The 19737-nt window shown below is 60.5% G+C and overlaps 2 protein-coding genes across 3 annotated transcripts in view; both read left to right on the top strand.

Moving 5' to 3' along the window:
• Positions 1-16035, top strand: part of STARD3 (StAR related lipid transfer domain containing 3) — a 17176-nt gene extending 1141 nt beyond the window's left edge. For both annotated transcript variants that reach the window (XM_027666439.1, XM_027666440.1), the window contains exons 2-15: positions 2571-2826; positions 5242-5319; positions 5523-5600; positions 5710-5763; positions 5864-5981; positions 6999-7094; positions 7806-7861; positions 8553-8645; positions 9820-9882; positions 10833-10928; positions 11416-11495; positions 11858-11962; positions 13080-13173; positions 15120-16035. In XM_027666439.1, the coding sequence (XP_027522240.1) occupies positions 2614-2826; positions 5242-5319; positions 5523-5600; positions 5710-5763; positions 5864-5981; positions 6999-7094; positions 7806-7861; positions 8553-8645; positions 9820-9882; positions 10833-10928; positions 11416-11495; positions 11858-11962; positions 13080-13173; positions 15120-15224 (1329 nt within the window). In that variant the 5' untranslated portion in view covers positions 2571-2613 and the 3' untranslated portion in view covers positions 15225-16035. The remainder of the gene's footprint in view (positions 1-2570; positions 2827-5241; positions 5320-5522; positions 5601-5709; positions 5764-5863; positions 5982-6998; positions 7095-7805; positions 7862-8552; positions 8646-9819; positions 9883-10832; positions 10929-11415; positions 11496-11857; positions 11963-13079; positions 13174-15119) is intronic.
• A 796-nt stretch (positions 16036-16831) lies between these two features.
• Positions 16832-18103, top strand: TCAP (titin-cap). Its single transcript, XM_027666441.1, has 2 exons — positions 16832-16977; positions 17728-18103. The coding sequence occupies exons 1-2, from the start codon at positions 16832-16834 to the stop codon at positions 17981-17983; spliced, it is 402 nt and encodes a 133-aa protein (XP_027522242.1). The 3' UTR covers positions 17984-18103.
• Positions 18104-19737: the final 1634 nt, after the last annotated feature.

Below are 19737 nucleotides of genomic sequence, written 5' to 3'. Positions count from 1 at the left end.
CACTGGGCTGGGGGTGTTTCCCTGCCTGCTGATGCTGGATATTGGATCAAGATCCCAACCCTCCACCTCCCTTCCATGCTCACTTCCCACTGGGATTCCCTGCCCATATGGAATCACCCCTGGTCCCTGCAGCCCCTGTGGCCTCCTGATCCCCAAACCAGGAGGTTTCACCAGCAAAAATCCTCCCTCAGAGTCCAAAAATCCCCTTTTTTTTGAGGCAGAGAAGCTCTGAGGGGTCCCTGCAGTGTCCCCCCTGTGTGACTCCTAATGGAGTCATTTAGGCTGGAAAAGCCCTCCAAGGCCACCAAATCAACCCTTAACTGTCACCACTAACCCACATCCCCATGTGCTGCATCCACAGCTTTTTTTTTTTGAACATTCCAGGGATAGAGACTCCACTATTCCCTGGGCAGCCCCTTCCAGTGCCTGACCGCCCTTTCCATGAAGGAATTCCTCCCTCTGGTCCCGTCCTCATTCCCTGGGAGCAGAGCCCGACCCTCTGCTGACCTCCCCCCCCCCTCATTCCCGGCTGCAGGAGCGAGCGGGATGCGGAGGATGCTGGAATGCATAATACAGCACCGGGGAGCTCAATAATTCATCTGCCACCCAGGAACAGCCGCCTTGCTCCGCTCCCTCTCATCCAGGCCCTGCTCTCAGCCTTCCAATATTCCTGCCCCACGGTGCTCTGGTGTTCCCTCGGGAATCCATAGTGCCTGGATGGTTTGGGATGGTGTATAGGGGGTGGTGTGTGTTCTAAACCAAGCTTAAACCTCCTTGGGAAGGCTGGGATTAATGATGGATGAGCTGCACCAGGGCTGCCGTGTCCCCATATCCCCATATCCTGTCGTGTCCTCGTGTCCCCATGTCCCACCTTGTCCCCATGTCCCACCTTGTCCCCACGTCCTGCCGTGTCCCAACACCCCGCCCTGGCCCCTCGGCATCCCGGGATCGGGTCCCTGGAGCCTCCCAGGGTGATTTTAAAGCGCTGTGAAAGTTGGGAGGAGGGGGCTGCCTAAGTGCAAAGTGCTGTAGGAGGGGGGGAGGGGGCGGCGGCGGCCCCGGCGTGAGGTGATTTATTATTTATCCCCCACAGATGTCCTTAACTTTTGTCACTTTGAGCCGGGCCCGGCGCCTGGAGTGGCTGATCCGAAGTGACAGGGCTTCCAGCTCCTTCGGAAGCGCCTCCAAAGGGGGGACTAGCAGGGACTTGACAGGAGTCCAGCTCTGTTCCCTTCCCGGCCCTGCTGCTCCCCAGGGATGGGACGCAGGAGCCGCTGGCTCAGGGATCCAAATTAGCCCCAGGTCGCCCCAAATCAGGCTGTGCTCGGTGCTCCAGTGTCCAGGGGGCTTGGCAGCTTCACCTGCCCCCATGGATTGCCCCTTCCCAAAGGCCTGGGCACAGCCCTGTGTTGTTTTTCCCTGGTTGTCACAGTTGGGGTCTGTCGTGGACAGATCTCAGCAGGGACGGAACTGCCCCAGAGCTCATACCACAAACAGTCCAAGAGGAGGTTCTTTTGGGAGGCAAAACATCCCAGAGCAGGAGGGTTTGGGAGGGAGGGAGGGAGTGGGGGTGACTGGGAGGTGGCACTGACAGATCCCTGGTCCGACCTGTTCTGGCATCCTCGTTCTGTGTTTGTCTCCCGTGCCCGTGTCACTCTCCAGCTCCACAGGGCCCTCCTTGTGCTCCTCTGACGGAGAGGAAACATCTCAGTACAATGCTTGGCACAGCTGCAGGAAAACAGGCTCAGAATTCCAGCACCTCGCTCGTGCCGGGACCGCGTGTGCCCGGCACTGCCAGCCCTGGGCTGGGACACAGAGCAGCCCCTTCCCTGCTGCCTCCCTGCTGCTCTGCCTGGCCCAGCTGGGCACCAGACCCACCACCCCACCCCTGGGGGGAGCAGGGTCCTGTCCTGGCTGTGCAGGTTGGGATCTGTGCCCTCAGCTCCCGAGGCTTTGCCTTCCCTGCCCAGGGAAGCGTGAGCTGATCCTGGGGACTGCTCCTGAAACACCCTGAGGCCCCTTTCCCTGCTTCCACGACATCTTTGTGTGGGGTTTGGGACCCCTTTTTCCTCCTGTCACTGCCTTTCCATGGGATTTGCAGCCCCTTTTCCTGCTGCCATAGTATCTCCATGAGGTTTGGGGTCCCTTCTCCTGTCACAGCATCTCCATGGGGTTTGCAGCCCCTTTTTCTGCTTCCATGGCATCTCCATGGGGTTTGTAGCCCCTTTTCCTTCTGCCATGGCATCTCCATGGGGTTTGTGGCCCCTTTTCCTTCTGCCATGGCATCTCTGTGAGATTTGGGGCTCCTTTTTCTGCTGTCACAGCATTAAAGCCCCTCCAGTCCCACCCCCTGCCATGGGCAGGGACACCTTCCACTATCCTGTGTTGCTTCAACCTGGCCTTGGACACTTCCAGGGATGGAGCAGCCACAGCTTCTCTGGGCAACCTGTTCCAGAGCCTCCCCACCCTCACAGGGAGGAATTCCCTCCCAATATCTGATGTTCATGGGATTATTTGCCTCTGGGGGGTGGCAGGAGGGGTGTCCGAGTGTCCCTGCTGTCCCCCCGCAGGTGACGCTGCCGCCGCCGCCGTTCCCGGTGCCGATCCCGGAGGATGAACAAGCCCACGGACCTGCAGCACGACCTGGAACGCAGCCTGCCAGCCATCGCCTCCATCAGCTCCTCCCTCTCCCAGAGCCAGGGCTTCTCCCCCTACTTCTTGTCCCCAGAGAAGAGGAAGGTCATCTCGGATGTGAGGAGGACCTTCTGCCTCTTCGTCACCTTCGACCTGCTCTTCATCTCCCTGCTCTGGATCATCGAGCTCAATGTGAGTTGGAGGAAACAAAACCCGGGAATCTTTGCCCTGTTTAAGCTCCCTCGGTTGATTGCTCTGTCCCAGCACTCCTGGGACCAATCTTTGTTTGCTCTTCCCAGCTCCGGCTGTTCCTGAGTGTAAACTAAAGTCCAGCTCGTTTCCTGCCCCGGGCTCTGTGGGGGCTGTCCAGGGTCGTTAACACCGGCCCTGTGACGCTGTGTTGTGTTCTAACGAGATCCAGGGCTCCTGGAATCACCAGGTTGAGCCAAATTTCCCTGCTGCTCCCCTGGCCTTAAGCAAAGCTGCTCCCTGGGCTCACTGCTGTCGTGTTCTCGGAGCAGGGGAGGATCCTCGAGGGGCTTTGATCCCAAAATTCTGCTGCTAATCTCAGCTTTGGAAAGCTGGAGGTGCTGTTCTACCTCCCAGGGGACTGTAACACGAGGGGCTTGGTCCCCTCTGACTGTCACAAACTGCTGCCTTTGCTCTGTGTTGCAACCACCGGGAAAATCCAGTTTATTTACCCCAATCCCACTGGGCCCAGGTCCCTCCCTGGGCTGTGTTTTGTTTTTATTTTCCCTGGATCAGTCCTGACTGGTTTCAGGCACTCCATGTCCTTCCCTGGAAGAGATGATCTGATAGACCCTGGGCTCTGGCCCTTGGTTATCAGCACTGGATCCTGCTCACTTTTACAGCCCTTATCTCTGCCCTTCTTATCACTGTGTGTCTGCACTTAACAGATTGTCCTTGCAGCAGCTCCTCACCCTGCCCTGGGAGCCCCAGGAGACCCCTGCCCTTCATCCCCTTAGGAAAAACCATCTCCCAGCCAGCATTCCAGCAATGCCAGTGGTGTCCAGCACGCCCAGTTTGGACCCCGGCCTCCTGCTCCTGTCCCAGTTCTCCCAGGGGGAGGTGCTGCCTCCAAACCAGCAATTCCAGCCCCGGGGAGATAATCCTGGCTCGGTCACCAGGGTGATGCCGAGCGTGGGTCGTTCAGGTAGCCATTAATGAGTGACTAACTGCTGATATTTGGGCCCCGAGCCGAGATGCTGCATATTTAAAGCTATTAGAGCAGCTTATTTGCCTGGTTATGAAGAGCAACGATTTGGTATCATGACTAATGGGCCTTTTTTTTTTCCCTTTTTGTTATCCCAACGGCTCTGAGATAAGCTGAGCAAATTGCCCCTCGTTAAGAGCAAACTGTAATTCTGCAGAGACAAAGAGATGCCTCGGGTCGTTTGTCTGCCTTGTCCACAGCCTGTGTTTGAGCTGAAAACAACCCTTAAAAGCCAACACCCAGAGCTTTGCCTGGGTCTCATCCCTCCTGGAGCATCCCGTGGTGTGGGAAGAGGCTCTTGGTGGCAAAGCTGGCACAAGTCCTGTGGCTACAGACCAGCTGGAGGAACAGCCCAGCACTGCTTTGTCCCCTCTCCTTGCCTCCCTGGATTTTAAGCCTTGCCCAGAGGGATCCCTTCCCAATAGCTCCTCTCCTGCCCTTGGAGGGTGCCAGGACACCTCCTGCCAAGGGCTGGCCCGAGATCCACCACCTCGTTCCTCACAGCCCATCCAAGAGCTCCTCACATCCAGCCCCTCCCAACCAGCTGGGCCCAGCTCGGACCAACAGCCTGAAGGTGCAGCACTTGTCCCATCTCCTCACAGACAGCCATCCCAGCTCCCAGGATTTGTGGTGCCAGGGCTGTCAGACCCGGGATTATCTCAGGGTGAGGGGGGAATGCTCCTCTCTGAGCCTTTTCCGTGAATCCCAGGGAGTGGTTTTGCCTCTTCCAGTGGCTGGGCATCCTCCTTTCCTCCCTCTTCCCTTTGCCAGCACGTTTGAACCTACTGGTTCCCTCCTTCCATCACGTTTCCTGGAGTGCTGCTGTGAGCTGTGGGAAGCTGTGGCTGGGAAGGAGGGAGAGGGGACCCCTCAGTGCTTGGCAGGAGGAGGATCCTTAAACAACCCCCCAGGTCCTGGGTGACCCCGAGAGCCCTGGCAGGGAGATGTTCTGATGGCTCAGTGCGTTACTGAAGGTGCTGCAGAAGCATTTTCCTGCGGTTTTCCATTTATTCCACGTCCCCTCCTGTTCCTCTGAAGTCTGTCACTTGGAAGCAGTGGGAGGTGCCCATCCAGGGCCTTCAGGATCTGGTGGCTCTGGCTGTGCTGAGCCAGAGGAGCGGATTTGGGTGCTGGAAATCAGCACGCAGAGGTGTTTAATTGTCCCTGCCTGCCCAACCCACGCTCCTCAGTGTGAATCCCAGGGGGAAATGTGCCGTGGGATCCTCCCTGCTCCTGTGCTGGGCAGCATTTGTATTCCAGGTGCCTTCCTTGCCCTGGCCATAACCCCAGGCACTGCTTGACCGGGCTCCTTCTCCCGGGAGTTCCTTATCAGTGCACTCAGCAGCTTCCTGCTTCCCTGTCTCTCCCCTCAGACCAAGGATGGCATCCAGAAGAACCTGAAGGATGAAATCATTGATTACAAGTTCAAGAGCTCTTTCTTTGACATATTTGTGAGTATCTCAGCCTCCTGCAGGGCTCGGGGAGGGGAGACAGGGAGGGTCCGGGGTGTCCCCACAACCCAAGACTCGATTCCCAGCCGGTCACAACCTTGACTCCGCCTGTCCCTCGGGAGCTGGTGCCTGTCCCTGCCCCCCCAGCAGCTGGCACTGGGGCAGGGGCAGTGACTGGTGTGTCTGGGGGGGTGTTGGTGCAGCTCCTGGCCCTGTTTCGGTTCGTGGTGCTGCTCCTGGGCTACGCCGTCATCCGCCTGCGCCACTGGTGGGTCATCGCGGTAAGAGCCACTTTGGCCTCTCCTGCTTTCATTTTCCCTCTCCCCCTGGGCTTCACGGGGATCTGAGGCGCTTATTTATTTATCTGAGCCACATCAATTCACCTTCCAGGTCACCACACTGGTCTCCAGTGCCTTCCTGATTGTGAAGGTCATCCTCTCCGAGGTTGGTTTCCCTGCGCTCCCTTCCTGCTTCCTTGATGCTGGTTGATTTGGTTTTTTTTTTAATCCCATTTGGGTAATTCCCTGTGTTTTCCTCCACGCAGCTTCTGACCAAAGGGGCTTTTGGCTACTTGCTTCCCATCGTCTCGTTTGTCATTGCCTGGCTGGAGACCTGGTTCCTGGATTTTAAAGTCCTCACTCAGGAAGCAGAAGAGGAGCGATGTGAGTACCTACCAGCTCCTCCTTGGTAGGGGTTGGATGAAGGCACCAGGCCTGGGGTTGCTGCTGCTTTGGCAGCACCTTTTATCTGACATTTCTGGAGAAGGCATCTCCAGGCTGGCTGGGATGGGAAGTGCCTGAGTCAGTTCTGCTAATGGTGTACGAGTTCCTTCAGGGGAAGAAAATACCAGATTATAAAAAGCATCTTTTAATTGAGGGGAGAAAAATGTGCCAGATTCCCTAGTGTCTGGATCCTCTGCATGGGAGAAAGTGTTTGGAAGCAGTGAGGCAAATGCCAGGCAGAGTGTTGGACTCCATGTCCCTGATCCCTGTGCTTGAATCTGTCTGGAGACCTTTCCAGGAGGATTGCTGCAGTTATGGGGCACGGTGTGAGTTATGGGGTGTGACATTCCACAGCCTGTGGTCTCTGAGGTCACCCTGAGCACAAACTGAGCCTGACCTAATGCTTTCCACGTCACCCTGTAACCCCCAGGGTCCTTCCAGGAAACGGGTGCTCATCCTGGACTGGAATAGCTGCCCATTCCTGCAGCAGCACAAGGATTTGTCCCTCTTCCAGGCCTCACTGGCTGGGAAGTGGCACTGAATGAGGGGGCATTTGTCAGGCAGGGCTGGATCAAAAATGCTCTGACTGACTGGAAAGCACCAGAGGATGTTTGGGTCTTGCAAGGAGGCTTTAAGATGAAAAATGATCAAGTGTTTAATGCCTCTATTGGATTAGGCTCAGGTTCCAAATTGCTTCCAGGGGAAGCTCTTATTTAATTAGATGCTTAATCGCCTTTGGATTATTTGACAGGCAGAAGAGCCCATTGATCTCCGGGCAGATAAAACGTCTCAGACAAAAGATGAGGCAACAGGAGCTGCAAAGCTCATGGGCTGGCTGGTGTCAGTGGGAAAACTCAGGGGAAAATGTGGGAAACAAGTGGCTGGGAGGGTGTTCGGGCAGGGCTGGGACCCCTGGGTGGGGATGCCAGTGTGTAATCCCTGTGCTCCTGTTCCCAGGGTATCTGGCAGCCCAGGCTGCGGCCTCACGGCCCCTGCTCTACCCCCGGGCCCTCTCTGAGGGGCAGTTCTACTCCCCCCCCGAGTCCTTTGCAGGTAAGAAGTGCTGTTCTCCTCCCCTGAGCCCTCCCCTCCCTTCCCAGCTCATCCTCACGACATTCCTCACCTCCACCATCCCTTTCCTGAGCCTCCAAGGACTGACACTGCCAAACAGGGACCCCTCTCCTCACCCTCCACACTGTCCCTGTGCCACCTTTTTGTCGGAGCCACCCTGGGCCCCACGTGCCAGGATGCAGCTTCCTGGGAAACTGGAGCCTTGTGTGGGCTTGGGATTAAATCCTCTGAGCTGTGTGCTTGGAAAAGGCTGCCTGGGGATGAGGGCACGGGGGCGGGTGGGCACAGGCAGGGGAGGAACAGGGCTGGCAGCACGTCCCTGCCCTGGGAAACTGCCCTGGGACACCAACTGTGCTGGCACTGGAGCAGGGAGATGTCACCTGGAGCTGTTATCCCGGTGTATCTGACACCAGGGATGAGCTCAGCCTTCCAGAGCTGTTATCCCAGTGTAGGTGACACCAGGGATGAGCTCAGCTCTCCAGAGCTGTTATCCTGGTGTATCTGACACCCAGGATGAGCTCAGCCCTCCAGAGCTGAGCAGGTGTTCAGGGAGACAGGGCTGGAGTCATCCTCACTGACAGCCCTTCCCGTTGGATACGGGACAGGGATCAGACACTGCCCCCAGGAGAAGGTCAGAGGGTTGTACCAGTGGGACCTTCGTTAACTGTGAATTAATTGGATGTTTCCCCTCAGGGTCGGACAATGAGTCGGATGAGGAAGGCACAGGGAGAAAGCCCTTGACAGCTCAGGTAAACTGAGGCAGCACAGCCCGAGGCTGGGACTGTCCCTGTCCCTCTCCAGGCTGATGTGGGGCTGTGGGAATCTCCCCAGTCCTGCTGTCCCCCATTCCACACCCTCTGCTCCGGGACTGTGTGGCTGAGCCCCTTGTGGCTACCACAGCAAGGGTCCTCTGAGCCCCCCAGCTTCACCCCACTCCCCCAGGGCTGTGTCTTCTTCCCTGCAGCATCCCACAGGGATGTGTCCTGGCTCTGCTCCTGCCTGTCCTCCTTCCATCCCTGCTTTTTTGGTTGCATTCCAGCATGGGCATCACCTCCCTGTCCCCATGACTTGCGGGGTGGCCCTTCACCTCCCCAAAACCTGGCTGGGCATGGGCTTTGTGGCTTTTTCCAATGGTCCTGCTGCCGTTCAGCCCCCGTTGTGGCTACTCCAGGAAGGAAGCTGCACATCCCAGAGCCCTTTGCCTGCTGGAAGCCCTCACGCTGAGGCAGGAGCCGCAGCTGGTGTGTGGATCCGAGCCAGGGCAGGGAGCGTGACTTGGAGCTCCAAAATGAGGCCTCTGTGACCCAAATTAAGAGATTTCTGATCCCCTTTTCCCTGTGCCAGCCTGGAGAGGCGGGGTGGGGGGGGGGGAGCAGCCTTACACACCCCCCTCAGGCCTCCTGCACGCCCAGCTAATGAAACCCCTCCCTGCTTTCCCAGGAAAAGGAGTATGTCCGACAAGGCAAGGAGGCCATGGAGGTCGTGGACCAAATCCTCGCCCAGGAGGAGAACTGGAAGTTCGAGAAAAACAATGCAAGTGTGGTGTGTCCCCCACCTCCCAGAGCTGGCAGAGGGCACGGATGGCTTAGCAAAAACCGGGACAAACGAGGCTTTGGAAGCCTCCTTGCGCCATGAAAAATTAACAAGCGTTACAATTACCTGATTGAATTAGGAATCTCTTCCAGTTCAGTTAAATGCAAAATCTCCTCTTATTTAATTAGACGTTTAATTGCCTTGCAGTTTGACGGGAGCAGGAGCCCAGCCCTCCTCCCTCTGGCCAGTGGTGGGTGGGCAGGGTTGGAGGGCTCACCTTTGGGGTGAGCACTGGAATGCTGCTCCCATGGCTCCAGCTCAGCTCTTACTCCTTAGAAAGGTGCCTTGGAGTCTGCTGGGCGAACCCAAACTGGGGTCTTGGCCCACGTGGCAGCAGGAAGTGTGGGGTACAAACTGCTCTTCCCACCCCCAAATCCACTGGTGTCCCCCCTTCCCCAGCACAGGGACCTGGAGTGTAAATCTAGGATGTGTCTTTGCCCACCCCAGAGTTTTCTGGGGTTCCCAGAGCTCTGAAGGGTAGGGAGAAAGAGGAGGTGTCTCTGCCCCCCAAACCCAACCAGGGTTTCTTTTTTCCGGGGTGGAAACACGACTGGGGAGGTGCGAGCCCTGCAAAGTGCTGTCTCATCTGGTGTTTCAGATTCCCCTGTCAAGTGATCCTTTGTCTGGTGCCAAACTAGCTGGGCAGATTGTTTTCTTTTTCCAAAGGGGGATGGATTTAAATAGACTAATCAGAGTTTAACACAGGGCTAACGATGAAAGGTTTTCCTGTGCCCATGCCCAGCCCCTCGAGGGGGGGCTCAGCTCCGGCATCGGTGGCACCAGCAGCGCTGGCACCGACCCCCCTCTCCTGCCCCGGTGCTGCAAAGAGAGTTTGACCTTGACGTGGGTTTTGCAGGCTGGCACGGGGCGGATTCTTTTTCTGTCTCACCCCTGCTGCCTCTCTGGATGTTGTTTTGTTGATGGAAGTTTGGGCACGGGCAGCTGAAACGTGCTCGGGGCGGTTTCTGTGCCCGCTGTGGGGGACAGGGGGACATTGGAGGGGAGAAGGGGATCCCTCGGGGTGGGAGGAACCTCAGGGTTTTGCCTGGCTTCACCCCAGATAGGAGCAATTCCTTTTGCTTACACAAATACAACTTTCTTATCTCTTGCACAGGACTTTGGTGATGTTGTTTACACTTTTGAAATCCCTTTCCACGGCAAGACCTTTATTTTAAAGGTAAGAACCTCCCTGGATCGATTCCTCAGCCAGTCTGGCACAGGCAAAGGGCCACAGCTCAGCTTTCAGGACAGGTCAGGGCTGCAGAACACGCTCCCTGTGCTTGAGACAGATGAACTGCACTGGGGAATCTCTCCAGGAAAACCCCTTGGCCGGCAGACAAACTCCCCAGCAAACATCCCGGGCCCCGGACTCTGCCGGGAGAATTGGGAGCAGGTGACTGCAAGACTCGCTTCCAACCCCAGCATCTCGGGCTAATCTGACCAAGGAGGCTAATTGGAACTAATTGCCAGCAAGACCAGGGCTGAGCAGGCGTCTGCTTCTGCCTGGCACCGGGAAGAGCCGCTCGGAAGTGCCTTGCTCCGTGCCCTCTCCCAAGCTGGAGAGCCTTGGCTGGGAACCACGCTCTAATGAAGCGGCGGCGCTGCCGTGGCTTCTCTTTGTTCCAGTGCATATGTTGCCTCGCTGGCAGGAGCTGCCAGTGGAGCAGCTCTTGTGTGTGTTCACCAGGAAAAGCTGGATGGTCCCACTTTTACTGCATTAACCGTTTGCCTCCAAAGATCCCTGGTCCCGTGGGGATGTGCGAGTGGGGGGAATGGATGGTGGGCGTGGTGGAGCTTGGAATGGCTTGGAGAGTCTAAAATGCGGCTTCCCAAAGCAATGGTGCACAGGGAGCTGCTGGGAATTGGGGTGGGAGAAGAGGCAAACAGACAGATCCTTGCCCTCACACCAGCACAGAGCTCAGTGCTCCCAAACCCTGTGGGTTTGTGCCCCCCGGTCCCCTGGGAGCACTGGGAGAGGGGTGACACCCGTGGCTTTGGCTGTACACAAGCCAGGCCGGTTTCCAGTATGATCCCCCATGTCCTTTGTGTCCTGCCCTGTGTTCCTTAAAAATAATCTTCCCCAAGGGGAGCAGAGGGCCTGGCTGACTGCTCTGGCTGTGTCCTCAGGCTTTCCTGCAGTGCTCTCCCGAGCTGGTTTACCAGGAGGTGATTCTCCAGCCGGAGAAGATGATCCTGTGGAACAGAACAGTGGCAGTGTGCCAGGTGAGCGTGCTGGACAAAGATGGCTTAATCACAGGAGCTCCTTGGAGCGGAGAGCTGGAGCTTCCCAGCCCAGCACAGGCTGCTGGCAGTGCCCAGGCCGTGCTGGAGCCGAGCTGGGTCCCAGTCGCTGAGGCGTTAAATCTCCGCCGCTCATCCCAGCGCCGCGCGGCAGCCGCTGCCTGAACCCGGCCAAGAGCCCGTGAGGTGGGCAGGGAGAGGGGCCAAGGCTGAGCTGAGCCTGCCTGTGCTCGCTGGAGCGTCTGGGCGTTGTGCTGGGGAGCTGGAGGTGACACCTGTGCCCCCCAAAAAACTCGGGAGACGAACCCGTCACACACCACCAGCAAACTCGCCCCCCTCTGCTGCCAGAGACCCTGTGGGTGCTCTGATCCCAGTGCTGGTTTGGGGGAGGGTCTGTATCCCCCAGCTCTTGGCACTTGGAGGCACAGCCTGAGTGAATCTCTCTTGTTTTTATTTATCCCCTCCCCAGATCTTGCAGCGGATCGAGGACAACACGATTGTCTCGTACGATGTGGCGGCCGGAGCTGCCGGAGGGGTGGTTTCCCCAAGGTCAGTTCATCCCACTCTGTTCATGCTGAGCCCCCAAAACACCCCCCAAACCACGGGGAGAGCCCTCTGAGGGCACTGGGAATGCTTTGGGCTGGCTGGGAGCTCCGGTGTCACTGCTGTGTGACCCTCCCAAGGGCAAGCAGCCCCTGAAATTTTCCTCCAGACATTCCTGGCAGGATTCTCAGAGCTCCAAACCTCAGGCGGCCGCTCGGTCGGGCTCCCACATATCAGTGCTGGCTGTGCTTTGTCCCTGTGTTGACACAGCCCTGCCACAGCCTTTCCCAGCAGTCAGGGGAGCGGGATCTGCTCCCTCCACATGCCATGTGTGTGTTCTGAGCAGGCAGTGCCCTTTCTTTGCTCAGGGATTTCGTGAACGTGCGTCGGATCGAGAGGAGAAGGGACAGGTACGTTTCCTCAGGGATATCGACCACGCACAGCCTGAAGCCTCCTCTCTCCAAGTACGTCAGGTAAGAGCCCGGAGCTCTTTTTCTCAGCTGGGATCACTCACTTCAAACGAAGCTTTAGGGCAAAGAGCCACTTAGCTGCAAACCCTGCTGCCTTTCCTGGCAGGGCTTGCAGGAAGCCGAGCTATTTGTGGAGCCAAACCTCGCTTCCCTTGCTTGTCTCCCTTTGTTCAAGAAACTCTCTGTGCTGTCAGTGCTGCTGGGGCGTTTCCCAGCTCAGGGGAGTGGAGGTGCCCAACCAGCAGCAGCACCAGCCCCGTCCCAGTCCGCATCCTGTTTGTGCAGCAGGAATTTCAGAGGGGCAGTAAGCACCTGGATGTACTCCCAGCCTCTCACATGCCTTGTGCTCCTCGTAAGCTGAGTTTAAGACGTGGAGAGAAGGTCCCATGGGTGAAAGAAGGATGGAGCAGCTCCCAAAATCTCAGCAGGGCTTTGGCCTCTGCTGTTCAGAAGAACCAGGCTGGTGCTGGGTCCTGGCAGGGTTGGGCTCAGCAGACAAGGACTCCTTGTTCCTGCCAGGGCCCAGCTGTGCCGCCGCGCTCCCACGTCGTTTTTCCCTATAATCTGGTTAAAGTAATTGCCATTTTATCTCAGAGCTGCCTCACTCCATTTAAGAGCAGGGGACTTCGAGGCCTGGAAAAAATCCTTGAACAAATATACCCAGCAAAAACAGTGTGTTCTGGGGAGGGAAGGGAAACTTGTGTCTGGGCTGGGTGTGTGTGCACAGCTCCCGTCTCGGAGATGGATCAGATGGTGCCGGCAAGGATCTGGGGGCTGGATTGACGGGATCCTTGTCCTGAGCCTGTCCTGAGCACACAGGGCTTCCCTGGGACCTCTTGGTTGTGCCTGGCTGGGAAACCTTCCCGTGGGGAAGAGCTGGCACCGTCCAGAGGCAGAGCTGCTGCTCTGGCACCACCGCTGCCAAGGCACCTGTGGGAAGCCTGCCCTGCCGTGCTGGCTCGTGCACCTGGAGCCAAGGAACACCTTCCTGGGCTCTCCACATCTGCTCCTGCCCTACCGGGCCCTGGCTGCTGGGCAGGATCCGCACGGAGCATCCCGGGGTGGCATGGGATTCCAGCCAGCCCTGGCTCTGGCTGATCCTCTTGGCTCTGCTCCACAGGGGTGAGAATGGACCCGGAGGATTCATCGTCCTGAAGTGTCCCAGCAACCCCAGGGTCTGCACCTTCATCTGGATTCTCAACACGGATCTGAAGGTAAAGCCGGTTCCTGGTCCCCAGCGCAGCTCTCCCGGGGGCTCTGTCATCCCAGGGCCCTGCTCCTGGATCCCAGCAGCCATGGGAATGGTTCCTTATCAAACACTGCCCTGAAGGGACTCAGATGGAGGTTGAACTACCCCAGAATCCCCCTCGTTGCCCCAGTGAGGAGATGGGGAAGCTCTTCCTTACCTGAGAGATTTCATTTAGGGGTTTCACCTCTGAGTGCAGGACTGGGGGAAGGGAAGGGAGGTTTTTATCCAGTTTGGGAACAAAAAACAGTTGGCCATGGGAGTTGTGTGTAGCTGCTCCCAGGAACACTCCGAAGGGGCAATTCCCAGCTCCAACACCCCCCCGCTACAACCATGACCACCCCCGGGGGAACGAGGTTTCCCAGGTCCGGAGCTCTTTGTGGAGCTGTTGCCGGTGGCCTTGCCGGTGTCCCGGACAAAAGGGTGGCCCGGGAGGGCCCGGGATGGGGCGGGAGTGGGAGCAGGAGCAGAGCCGGGCCCGTTCCTGCCCCCGCGGGTTGACGTGGTAACGGCGCTGCCGCAGCGGCACAAAGGCTCCATTCATCGCTGTGCTGCAGCAGCCCCAGCCCTCCCCTCCTTCCCCTCCCACGGCCCTCTCCCCTCCCCTCCCCCAGAGGCTCCTGCCTGCCTTGCCAAAGGCTTTGGGAAGGCTTTGGGAAGTGCTCTGGAGTGGGGCAGTGCCCTCCTCCCGCCCCGTTGTGCCAGGGATGTGTTTTCTCCTTCATGGATCTGGCTCCGATGCCTGTAAGGGGTTTGAGGGGGGTAAACAAACCCCTGTGATGGGGCTGGGAAAGAGAAGAGGTTCCTTGTGCTTCCCGGGCCGGAGCCGCCTCCGCGGTGGGAGGAATTCCGGAGCGGCCGAGCTATAAATAACCCCCAACTGCTCCCAGCACCTTCCCGAGGGGCTCTGCCAGTGCCCAGACCCCCTCTGGAGCTGCTCGCTGCTTCCTTTGGCCCTGGAGGGGTATTTATAGCCCGTGGCTCATCCCTTCCTGCTCCAGGAGGGGGGAGGATTCCAGGATTCCGCACGTGTGTGTGTTTGGGTCCGTGTGGGGAGGTGACTGAAATGGCCCCTGGAACAGTGGCCTCGCACTCTCCTGCCCTTTTATTGGAGAGGAAACCCTCTCCAGGGAAAAATCTGTACTGGAACCCCCAATCTGAGGGCAGGGGGGGTGTCCTGTGCCCGCCTGACCCCCAGGATAGTTGCCCACTCATCCCTCCCTGCTCGGGACCCCCGGAGCAGCTCCCGGCCCTGCCTGGGCTCCCTCCCCCCACAGGGACTGGGATTATTATTTTTTCCTGGATCTCCCATCACGGAGCCGAGGCTGAGGCGGGTGGGGGTGAGTCGTGCAGGGCTTTTTTAGGGAAATCAAACCACGTTGCAGATCCTCCCCCGGATCGGAGCTCCGCGAGAGCCGCAGCTCCGCGCTGTGGTGCTCCTGGAGCATCCCTGGAGCATCCCTGGAGCCCCCATCCCAAACCTCACAAAGGGCTCCTGCAACCCTGGAGCCCCTCTGGAGCCCCCAGCCCCAAACCTTGCTCGTGGCTCTGTGTCCTTGTCCCTGGAACCCCTTGGGATGGGGTGGGATGGGATGGGTTGGGATGGGGGCAGACGCCAGCTCCAAATCCTGCTCGTGCCTTCACGTCTCTGGAACTTCTTGGAATGAGACAGGAGCAGCCCCCCAGCCCAAAACCCTCACTTGTGTCCCTGGAACACCCCTTGGGGTGGGAAGGGGACCAGCCCCCACCCCCAAACCTCACCCATGGCTCCTGCATCCCGGGAACTCCCTGGGGTGGGATGAGGGCAGCTCCCATTCCCAAACTTGTACTCGTGATTCTGTGTCCCTGGAAGGCCCTGGGGGGGGGATGGGGCCAGTCCCCAGCCCCTGTGCCAGCCCCGTTGTGTCCCTGCAGGGTCGGCTGCCGCGGTACCTGATCCACCAGAGCCTGGCTGCCACCATGTTCGAGTTCGCCTTCCACCTGCGCCAGCGCATGGCCGAGCTCTGCTCCAAGCCCTGAGGACATTCCACGGCCCTCTCTGCTCTGGAAGGGGGAGACAGGACCCTACACCCCCTCCCCAGGGAGAGGACCCCCTGCTGCCAGCACTGGGCTGACCCCGGGCAGGGGGCTCAGCTCCTCCTGCCCCCTTGTTGGGGCCCTGGAACCACTGACTGTTATGTGCCAAACCCCTGCCCTGCCCTTCTCTGGGGCTGGGCTGACCCCCCCTGCCCCACACAGGGGATGGGGGCTCAGCTGTGACCCCCAAATTCCTGTCCTTGTGCCCCAATTCCATGAGGAAGAGGGGACAGGGTTGGAGGCCGTGGCGAGGTGAGGGCACAGCCAAGCCCCGTGCCAGCTCTGACGTCGGGGTTTAGGCACAGCCTGTGCCCCCCCACACCCCCTGTGCCCCCCGGGGCTGTGCCCCCCACCCCGGGGCGCGGCTGGGACTGCACAAACCCCCTCCATGGGGCCGGCCGAGCCCCTCCCCATTCCCAATCCCGCAGCTCCTAGCGCGGGATTTGCCTTAAGCAGAGACTTTGATCCTTTTTGGGGGTGTGGAGGGGGGGGTTGGGGGTTGGGGGGGCGCGGGGGCGACTGCGGTTTCTCTACCTGTGAGCTCCGTGTGCTGCTCTAAAAACAGCAGCAGCAGCAGTGCAGGGCCCCCCCCCCCCCACGGGGGGGCGGCACGAGGGGGGGGGGGGGCACTCAGAGCAAACCCCCCCCCCCCCGGGGCTCTCTGCACTCCCTCCCCCTTCCCCATGGCCTGGGGATCTGCCCCTGACCCCCCCCAAATCTGTGAGGGGGGAATTAAAGCCTTGCACTGTTTGCAGCTCCTCGTGCCCCTCGTGCCCTTTGTCACCCGCAGGGATCGAAGCCCAGGAATGGGGTCACCCCAAAGCCCCCCCCCGGCCCCCGGGCACAAAGGGTGGGGTCTCCAGGCTCCTCTGGCTGTGGGTGGTGGCAGTGGCTGTGGGTGTCCCTGCTCCTGGGTGTCACTGTCCCCCACCCCGCAGTGGCACCGGCAGCTCCGTGGACGAGGAGCCTCCACGTCTGCACTGGGTGCCCCCCGTGCCCCCCAACCCTCGGTGCTTCCCTAGGGTGGGACCCCCACGGCTGGGGGGTGTCTGGGAGGGGGCTGGAGCCCCACGTCCCCCCCTTGTCACCAACCCCGTGCCTCTGAGCCCTGGGCCGCTGGCACCTGGCAGGCACCCATCTGTTAGCCCTATAAACAGCCTGTTTGGGGGGCCCTGCAGCCAGAACCCCCCCCTTGTCCTGAGGGAGGGCCCCCGATGTCCCTCTGGTGGCACAGGGTGGCAGTGGCACCACATTGGCAGTGGCACCCCCGTGTCCATCGACCCCCTCCGGGGTCCCGGGGGCAGGGAAAGGCCGGACGTGCCCTGGGTGGGGGCCAGGGGGGGTCCCGCCGATGCCATCACGTTGCTGGCAGTAGGGGGGGTACACGCCCGTGGGTGGCACACGCAGGGGTGACACGTGTCAGCAGTGCCACCCCCCCAAAACCCCCTCCTTGGCACCGTCCCGTGCCCGCCGTGCCAGAGACACGTCCCAAAATAGCCCGAGCGGGGCCATAAAAGCAGAGCGGGCGCAGGGGGGGGGGCACTGGCACCATGGTGGGCCCCGGCGTGGTGGGGGGCTGCGGCGGGGGGCTCTCAGCCCGCCTGGGCTGCTCCGTCAGCGAGCGGGACGTGGGCAGGGGAGAGACCTTCAGCGCCGAGTGGCTGGACCTGGAGCTCAGCACCCGGCCCGAGGAGCGGTGAGGGGCACGGCCAGGGGGGTACAGGGGGGCACGGGGGTGCTGGGGGCGAGGGACACCAAGGGACACGGGGTTTTCGTGGGGTGTTGGGGTTGTGGGGGGCTCCAAGGGTCCCGGAATGTGGGGTTTCTGTGGTGTCCTGGGGTCGTGGGGGGCTCCAAGGGTCCCAAATGAGGTCTTGGGGTTGTGGGCAGCTCCAGGGGTCATGATGGGGGCTTTGAGGGTTCCACGGGGCCCCAAAATATGGGGTTTCTGTGGGATCTGGGGACTGTGGGGGGCTCCATGGGGTTCCACAGGGTCTTGAGGTTGTGGGTGGCTCAGGGGTCCTGATGGGACTTTGAGGGGCTCCAAGGGTCTCAAACTATGGGGTTTCCATGGGTTCTTGGGGCTGTGGGAGACTCCAGGGGTCCCAAAGTGGGATGTTTCCATAGGGTTTGGGGGCTCCAAGGACCCTGATGGGGCCATGGGGTGGTGCAGGACAGGGGTTATCCTGGGGTCACTGCGGGATGGGGTGGGAGAAGGGGGTCTCCAGGGGTCCTGGTGGGATGGAGTGGGACATGGGGGTCTCTGGGGGTCCCTTCTGGACAGGATGGGACACAGGAGGCTCCAGGGGCTCCCATGAGGTGGTGCAGGACATGGTGAGGGTCTCCCAGTGGGATGGGGTAACCCCTAACAGGCAAAAGCAGGACAGAGGGGTCCCCGCGGGGCTCTGGGTCCCTGTGCTCACCCTCACAAACGCCCCGTGCCCAGGTGGTGCCGGCGGGAGGTGGACACGGCGCGCCGGGAGTCGCTGGAGCAGCGCGGGGCCGTGCGGGTCCTGCAGCAGCGCTCGCCCTGGGGGCTGCTCCGGGTGGGGGTCCTGGGGCAACCCCTGGCCCAGCACCTCCTGCCCTACGCCCGCACCTTCCCCGTGCCCCTCTTCGCCCCCCCAGACCTCCGCGGAGCCAAGGGGGGGCTCCCCCGGACCCTCTCCCGCTCCCTCTCCCACGAAGCCCAGCGGGGCTGAGCGGGGACGGGGGACGAGGGGTGGGGTCGGGGTTGGGGGGGCACGAGGCTGATTTTGGGGGGCTGGGGGGACCCAGAGACCTGGGTCTGCTCAGCCACCCCGAAGAGGCAGCGCAGGAGGGAGGGGGCAGGTGGGGGTGGGCTCCCCTGCGCCTGGGAGCCCACCCCGCTGAGGGTGCGGTGGGGGCCGGTCGGGATCGGGTCCCTGCGGGTCGGGGGCCTCCCGCGCTTCGGGGGGCTCCCGGCAGCACCGGCGTGACTCAGTTTCCCTGGCAAAGAGACGGGAATGTGAAGATGAGGAGCGCTGAGACCTGCCCGGGGCCGAGGGGGGGCCCTGGGGGGGCTGCCGGGGGGGGGGGGGGGGGGGGCTGGGGTTGTACAAACGATGGTGTTTGTACGGCAATAAAAGGCTCACGCTGTGCAGGAGGTGTCTTTGGGGGGGGGGTGTGGAGGGGGGGGGGGGGGCTTAGGGGGAGGGACCTTCTGTGGGATGTGGGACACTGAGGCACAGCAGCTGCAGGGACACGGGTGCCCTGCAGGGTTTGGGGGGGCGGATTTGGGGGGGAGGGGGGGCCTTTGTGCTTATATAACCCCCCCTTGTCGCCTGCCCTGGTGCCAGGATCCAGGATGGCCCCCGGTGCCCAGATTAGCTGTTCCTGTCCGGATCCCACTGTCCCTGGGCCCCTGCCAGGCCCTGTGCCCTCCCTGTGCCCGGCCCGGCTCCATCCCGGCCCCGTTCCCGGCCTTTCCTCCCAGGAGCCACCTGTCCCTTCCCCTTCACCCACCTACAGCTCCGGCACAGACAGGATTTGGGGTCTTCAAACCCCCCCCCAGCCCCACAAGTGGGTCTTGCACTGCTCCTTGTCCCAGAGTGCTGGGAGCACTGGGAGCACTGGGATCTGGCAGAGATGGTGCAGCTCCTGCCAGGGCTGGGCTGGGGTCCAGCACACTCGGCTCACTGGTGATGGTGAGCTCAGATAGGCCCCATCCCAATCCCTTCCCATCCCAAGCCCCACTTCATGCCAATCCCTTTTCCATCTCCATCATCCTTTTTCCATCCCCATCCCTTTCCAATCCCTTCCTATCTCCATTCCAACCCCTATTCCATTTCCCCCACCCCAACCCTCATCTCATTCCAAACCCTTCCCACCCTCATCCCCATCCCATTCCACCCCAATCCCCCCACTTTGCCATTCCCATCTCACACCATTCCTATCCTCTTCCCAGTCACATTCCTCCCCCCACCCCAAACCCTTTCCATCCTTATCCCCATCCCAATCCCTCCCCATTCCCATCCTATGGGACACTCATGAGCATTCCCAGCCCTGGGGCAGCGCAGGGCTGGTCACAGTGTCCCAGACACAGGGACTGGGACAGGATTCCTGGATCCCTCAGCCCGGGAAGGGCAGTGGAGCATTATCAGCTCCGGGATGGCTCCGGGGCTCCGGCGCTAACCCAGTTACCGGGGATGGATGGACGGCTGGGAGCCGGGATGGATGATGGATGGAGGGACGGGGGGCTGGATGGATGGGGCCGTCACGGCTCCCCGTCGCCCCCCCCGGGCCCGGACAGGGATAAAAGGCGATTCCCGGGCGCGGGAGCCGCAGCCCCCCCGCCATGAGCAGCCTGGCCGAGCTCCGCGAGGGCTACGAGCGCTTCGACCCCCGCGCGTACCTGCGCAACAACTACCTCCCCCCCCGCGCCGACTTCTCCTCCGAGGAGTTCGTGGTGCCCTGGAAGCTGCGATGCCTCGCC

This window comes from Corapipo altera, unplaced genomic scaffold (assembly GCF_003945725.1).
Source record: "Corapipo altera isolate COAL_440 unplaced genomic scaffold, ASM394572v1 200, whole genome shotgun sequence".
Lineage (NCBI taxonomy): Eukaryota > Metazoa > Chordata > Aves > Passeriformes > Pipridae > Corapipo > Corapipo altera.
Note: the sequence above shows the minus strand (reverse complement) of the source record. Positions and strands in the feature narration are given on the sequence as shown.

Coding starts and splice junctions, on each gene's coding strand:
- TCAP (XM_027666441.1), top strand. CDS start 16,832: ATGGTGGGCCCCGGCGTGGTGGGGGGCTGCGGCGGGGGGCTCTCAGCC. Junction 16,978..17,727: donor AGCACCCGGCCCGAGGAGCG/GTGAGGGGCACG, acceptor CCCCGTGCCCAG/GTGGTGCCGGCGGGAGGTGG.